Source organism: Coffea arabica, chromosome 11c, assembly GCF_036785885.1.
Source record: "Coffea arabica cultivar ET-39 chromosome 11c, Coffea Arabica ET-39 HiFi, whole genome shotgun sequence".
Classification (NCBI taxonomy): Eukaryota; Viridiplantae; Streptophyta; class Magnoliopsida; order Gentianales; family Rubiaceae; genus Coffea; species Coffea arabica.
The window spans coordinates 34,742,525-34,748,342 of record NC_092330.1 but is presented as its reverse complement, the minus strand read 5'-3'; the positions used below and the strand labels follow the sequence as shown (position 1 = coordinate 34,748,342).

General features: G+C 41.9%; 1 protein-coding gene across 1 annotated transcript; it reads left to right on the top strand.

Moving 5' to 3' along the window:
* The first annotated feature begins 1,854 nt into the window (after positions 1-1,854).
* Positions 1,855-5,037, top strand: LOC113716090 (uncharacterized). The gene is made up of 4 exons (XM_027240391.1): positions 1,855-2,824; positions 2,951-3,208; positions 3,293-3,738; positions 3,832-5,037. The coding sequence occupies exons 1-4, from the start codon at positions 1,855-1,857 to the stop codon at positions 5,035-5,037; spliced, it is 2,880 nt and encodes a 959-aa protein (XP_027096192.1).
* Positions 5,038-5,818: the final 781 nt, after the last annotated feature.

The following is a 5,818-nucleotide window of genomic DNA, read 5'->3' as shown; positions in this document are numbered from 1 at the left end:
CACTGCCATTGTCTCATTCTTTCTTGTCTAGTATAGGGGATGCCTTAGTGTTAGGTGCATTGTGTTCTGTTTCCTTTGTTGCCTACCAATCTTACATTTTTCTAGAGAAAAGTTTTTCCTTTTTGTTCCCTTGTGGTTTTACCGGGTTTCCCTTGTGGTTTAAACTCACTGCCATTGTCTCATCCTTTCTTGCCTGGTAATGTGGGTGCTTTAGTGTTAGATGCATTTTGTTCTGTTTCTTTTGTTGCCTACCAATCGTACACTTTTCTAGAGAAAAGTTGATTTTCCATTTTGTTCCCTTGTGGTTTCATCGGGTTTCCTTTGTGTTGGTGTGGGTGTAAGACCTATATTAGCACTTCTTCGGTTAAGTCCAATGGCTGAGGATATTGCGGATATTTTGCAAAGCTTTACTGTTTCCAATAAAGAACTGCAGATAACAGAGTTGGGGAGGGAGGAACTAAATGTAGGGATTAAGGAATGTCAGAGTAGTCTGTTAGGGAAGATAGTAGGAGAGAAGATAGCTAACTACACGGGTGTTAAGAACTTCGTGACAACTGCTTGGGGGTATCCAAGAGATCTGTCTGTTGCTGAGTTGGGTCCAAATTTGTTCCAATTTATATTACCTAAAGAAGAAGATAGGGACGGAATTGTTCAGGGAGGCCTGTGGATTCTGGACAACCAATTACTGGTGTTGAATAAATGGTATGAGGGGATAGAAGCTGATGACAAGGCCTTTAATTTAGCAACACTTTGGGTGCAAGTCTGGAATCTTCCAGTACACTATATCTCAAAGGATGTGGGTAAAAAGATAGGTTATGTGTTTCACCAGGTAAGAGATATTATTATACCACAAACGGGTGGCAAGGAGGGAAGGCATTTGAAGCTAGCAGCAGTAGTGGGTATTACTCAACCTTTACTTCGTAGGACTACTATTAAAGTGGCAGGGGCAACAAAATGGATACAATTTAAGTATGAAAAATGCCTGGATTTTTGCTATAGGTGCGGTAGGATAGGACATAGTGAGAGAGTTTGTGGCATGGTGGAGTGTAGGAGGGAGGGTAAAAAGGATAATCAATATGGGAATTGGATGAGGGCGGGGCAGGGAAATGGGATGATGGTTGGGCAGAAAAAGCACACAGGAGTAATATTTAATCCCCAAAGGCATCACTGGAGTTACCAGAATGGGGAATGGAAAGAGAAGGAAGGCGCGGAGGTACACGCTCAAGGTCATAGGAGTACAGGTTCTAGAGGGGTGGATGAGGAGCTGGAGAGGGAGCAAGATCAAGATCTGGTTGAAAACATGTTGAATGCTCAACAAAATGAGCAGAGGAAGGTTGTGCTAGCAGCAATCTCCAACTCAGGACCCGCATCAAACATCCAAGGAGGTACAAATTCTGAATTGTTAAAAATGAATCCTGGAGAGGAACTAACTCAGATAGGTGAAGGAAAGGGGGAGAACGAATAGAATGGGGAGACCTCTATGATGGTGGATGGTGATGTTGAACATATACCGACTGAGAAAGGGGTTCGGCAAGTGCAATTGCCAGATTTGGAATTGGTAAACAAAGCCTCGTTACTTATGCAAGTTGATCAGGGAAGTACAGCTAGCAAGCAAGAAGGAATAAGGAAGCAGATCAGCAGGACTAAGCAGCGTTTGAGGTCACCTAGTAAACGAAGGCAGGCTCTACAAGGATTAAGTATCAACTTGGGGAAGATTCAAAAACAAGGTAAGAGGAAAATGACTGATATGGATGTGGCAATGGAGAACGTGGAGGATGAAGGACATGAGATGAAAAGGAATAAACAAGGGGTTGAGGGGGAATGGTCCATTCCTAATAGGACCATAGATTCCAAATGAGAGTGCAGGTGTGGAATTGTCAAAGTGTGGGGAGCCCCTTGACAATTCCCCAGCTGAGAGAGGTTAATAACCTCTTCTCTCCAAGTATGGTGTTTTTGAGTGAGACCAAGAATCGAACAAAATACATGGAAAAAGTGAAAAATATTTTAAGATTTGATGAGATGGTTGTGGTGGAGGCAATGAATAAGGCAGGAGGAATGGCTCTCCTTTGGAAAGATGAGGTGAAAATTTTAGAGGTTTTGACGACGGCTTTTACCATAGAGGCTCATGTGGAGGATGCGGAAGTCAATTCTGATTGGTGGTTTATAGGTATTTACGCGAGTTGTGATAACCAAATCAGAAAACAACAGTGGCAAGTAATAGAGCGTCTGAAGAGATTGTGGGGAGAAAGATGGTTGATAGCTGGAGACTTTAACGATATTGTTTCCAATGAAGAAAAATGGGGAGGAAGTAGCCGGCTGGAAAGTAGCTTTCAAGACTTTAAGCAATTCATCAATGGGAATCACTTGTTGGATATTGGTTTTGTAGGACATCCTTGGACCTGGAGTAACAATTGGGAACAAGGAGGGGATATCAAACAAAGACTAGACAGAGGTTTATGTAGCTATCCCTGGTCACAGGTTTATGAGAAAATTCATTGTACACATATAGCCTCTTATGCATCTGACCACAGCATTCTTTTGTTTGACACCATGATGAATATTGGTAGGAGGAAGAAGAGATTTTATTTTGATAAGAGGTGGCTAAAACGAGATGATATTGGAGAGGTAGTCAGGTCTGCTTGGGAAAACGAATTTAATGGTTCACGGATGTTTCAAGTGGTAATGAAGATAAAGAACTGCCGAGTAGCTCTCTTAAAGTGGAGGAATAATTTCCAAGCCAACTCACAAAAGGATATTGAGCAGATAAAGAACCAGTTAAGTGTGGTGCAGCAATTGCAAGGTAGCACCAGCATGGGAAGCATGGGTTCTCTTAAAAAACAGCTAAAGGATGCCTACAAAAGGGAAGAGCTTTACTGGAGGCAGAAATCGAGGATACAATAGCTTAGGGAGGGTGACAAAAACACAAAATTTTTCCATACCTCTGTACAAGGCAGAAGAAGGAGAAATAGATTGAACAAACTGCAGCGAGAGGATGGTACGTGGACTGAAAGTGAGGAGGCAGTGAGCACGGAAGTTGCAAAATACTATAGGAAATTGTTGCATAGCAGTGATGTAGGGGACTTAACTGAGGGTATTCCCCATACTATCTCTGATGAACTCAATGGGAACCTGATGAAACCAGTGTTGGAAGAAGAAATTAAATATGTTATTTTCTCTATGAACCCAGATAAAGCTGCTGGGGTTGATGGTATGTCACCACTTTTTTTCCAAAAATTCTGGACTATCATCAAGAAAGAAATGGTAAATGCTATCCAAACTTTTTTTCACACAGGTCATCTCTTGAAGAGTGTTAATCATACTGTGATTACCCTCATTCCCAAAGTGCTTAATCCTACATCCTTGAAGCATTTCAGACCCGTTAGTCTCTGTACAACCATGTACAAGGTCATTGCTAAAATTCTAGCAAATAGGCTTAAATGTGTCTTACATAGCTGCATCTGCAAAAACCAATCTGCATTCATACCTGGTAGGCGAATTTTAGACAGCATTATGGTCTCTCATGAATATTTGCATTACCTAAATAACAAGAGACATGGTAAGGATGGGTTTATGGCAGTGAAATTGGACATGTCTAAAGCCTACGACCGGGTGGAATGGAGTTTTCTCGAGGCCATTATGCAAAAGATGGGATTCCACCACAAATGGAGAACCTGGATTATGGAGTGTGTAAGATCTGTATCTTACTCATTCAATATTAATGGGGAAGTTAAAGAGTATGTGATTCCCACAAGAGGCATTCGACAAGGGGACCCTTTATCCCCTTATTTGTTCCTTCTTTGCTCTGAGGGGTTCTCCAATCTTATTCGGTAGGCAGCAGAAACTAGGAAGATTTCTGGGATGAAGATTAGTAGACATGGTCCTTGTATAACACATCTTTTCTTTGCAGACAACTCCTTGATTTTTTGCAAAGCGAATAAGGATCAGGCCACTGAATTGATGAGGGTGTTGCAGGTGTATGCCTTGGGGTCTGGTCAGTTGATAAATTTGGATAAGTCATCTATCCTTTTCAGTAAGAATGTGAGCCCACATGTGAAGCATGAGATTTGCCAAGTTATGGGGAATATGCAAAGTGTTACTCAAGGCAAATATCTCGGCTTGCCAATGGTGGTAGCTAGATCTAAACAGCAGATTTTTGGGTTTGTCAAATCCAATATAAAACAGAGAATGAGCAAGTGGAATAACAGGTTCTTAAGTTCAGCGGGAAAGGAAGTCATGCTTAAATCAGTAGCCTTAACCATGCCAACGTATACCATGTCTTGTTTCAAGCTCCCATCTAGGTTATGTAAGGATCTCAGTTCCTTAATGTCAAATTACTGGTGGGGTGAGGCTAATGGAAAAAATAAGATACACTGGTGTTCTTGGAGGAAGCTCACTCAGAGCAAGAACATGGGAGGTTTAGGCTTTAAGGATTTGATGGCATTTAATGCAGCACTTCTCGGCAAGCAGGTTTGGAGATTGATAACTGTGCCCAATCTTCTTGTTAGTCAAGTGATGAAGGCAAAATACTTCCCATCCACCTCTACATTTAGATGCAAAGTCCCCAACAATGCATTTTGGTTATGGCGGAGCCTTATGGGTGCTAGAGAGCTGGTGAATCTAGGAACGAGAAGAAAGATTGGCAATGGCATGAACACTAATATATGGGAAGATAGCTGGATTCCAGGTAATCTAAATGGAAGAGTGACTACCACGAGAGACATGGACAATGGGCTGCACAAAGTTCATGAGCTGATCTGTCACAAGACATGGAATACTAATCTAGTCTTCAAGATTTTTAATCCACAAGATGCTGAAAGGATCCTGGCAACACCTATAAGTCTAGCAGGGAAGGAAGATAGGCATTTCTGGATATATGGGACTGATGGAAACTATTCAGTAAGTTCTGGGTATAAATTACAGGTAGGTCACGAGGAAAGGAAGCACAATAGAATCAAGAAGGAGACCTCTACAAGCTGGGAGGATCAAACCCAAAGGCTATGGAAGGACTTGTGGGAACTGAAGGTGAAGCACAAATAGAAAATATTCTTATGAAAATGCCTTAATGATGCACTCCCAGTCAGAGCGCTTATGTTCGGTAGAACCAAAATTGGGGACCCCATTTGTAGCAGATGTGGAGCGGAAATGGAAACGATAGAACATACTCTTTTGAACTGCAGGGAAGCTAAACTGATTTAGAAGTTAGCCCCTGTCCAATGGAAAGGAATGATGGAGCAACATGGAAGTTTTAGAAATTGGTGGACATCAATCTCAGAAGCCAGGAACAGACCGGAAGGATGGCAACACATTTCTTTGTCTGTACATATTCTATGGCAAATATGGAAAGCAAGGAATGAGTTGGAATTTAATGGTAAGAAAAAGGAGCCTTGGAAGACTATTCAAAAGGCGCACCAGGAATGGTTAGAGATGGTGGAACTAGATATAAAAGAAACTAGGAAGAGCACAGAGGCAACATTAGTTCTTCATCAACAAATACCGCAGTTAGACTCAGAACATGGGACGTACAGTGGAAGTGAGGATTGGAGTAACTTTAGATATGGCCAATCATGGCCTAGGCATTGGAATAAGTCTGAGACAAGGTGATCAAGGATTCCACCGAGGTTGGGCAATATGGGCTAGAAGTTCAGGATCAAACCTGGTGGATGAAGCAATTGCACTTAAATTGGCAATGTGTAAGGCTGCCGCAGAGCTACTAACGGAAGTGATATTCCAAGTGCAAAGTCCTCAACTCCTCAACTATATCCGCACAAACAGAGTGAGTGACATTCGACTAGCTACTGTGGTTGATGACATTATTCAA

What these genes read in the sequence shown, in the direction of transcription:
- LOC113716090 (XM_027240391.1), top strand. Translation starts at nt 1,855, where the DNA reads ATGAGAGTGCAGGTGTGGAATTGTCAAAGTGTGGGGAGCCCCTTGACA. An exon ending in CACCAGCATGGGAAGCATGG is followed by an intron (nt 2,825 to 2,950) that starts GTTCTCTTAAAA and finishes CCTCTGTACAAG; the next exon opens with GCAGAAGAAGGAGAAATAGA. An exon ending in ATGGGGAAGTTAAAGAGTAT is followed by an intron (nt 3,739 to 3,831) that starts GTGATTCCCACA and finishes CTTATTCGGTAG; the next exon opens with GCAGCAGAAACTAGGAAGAT.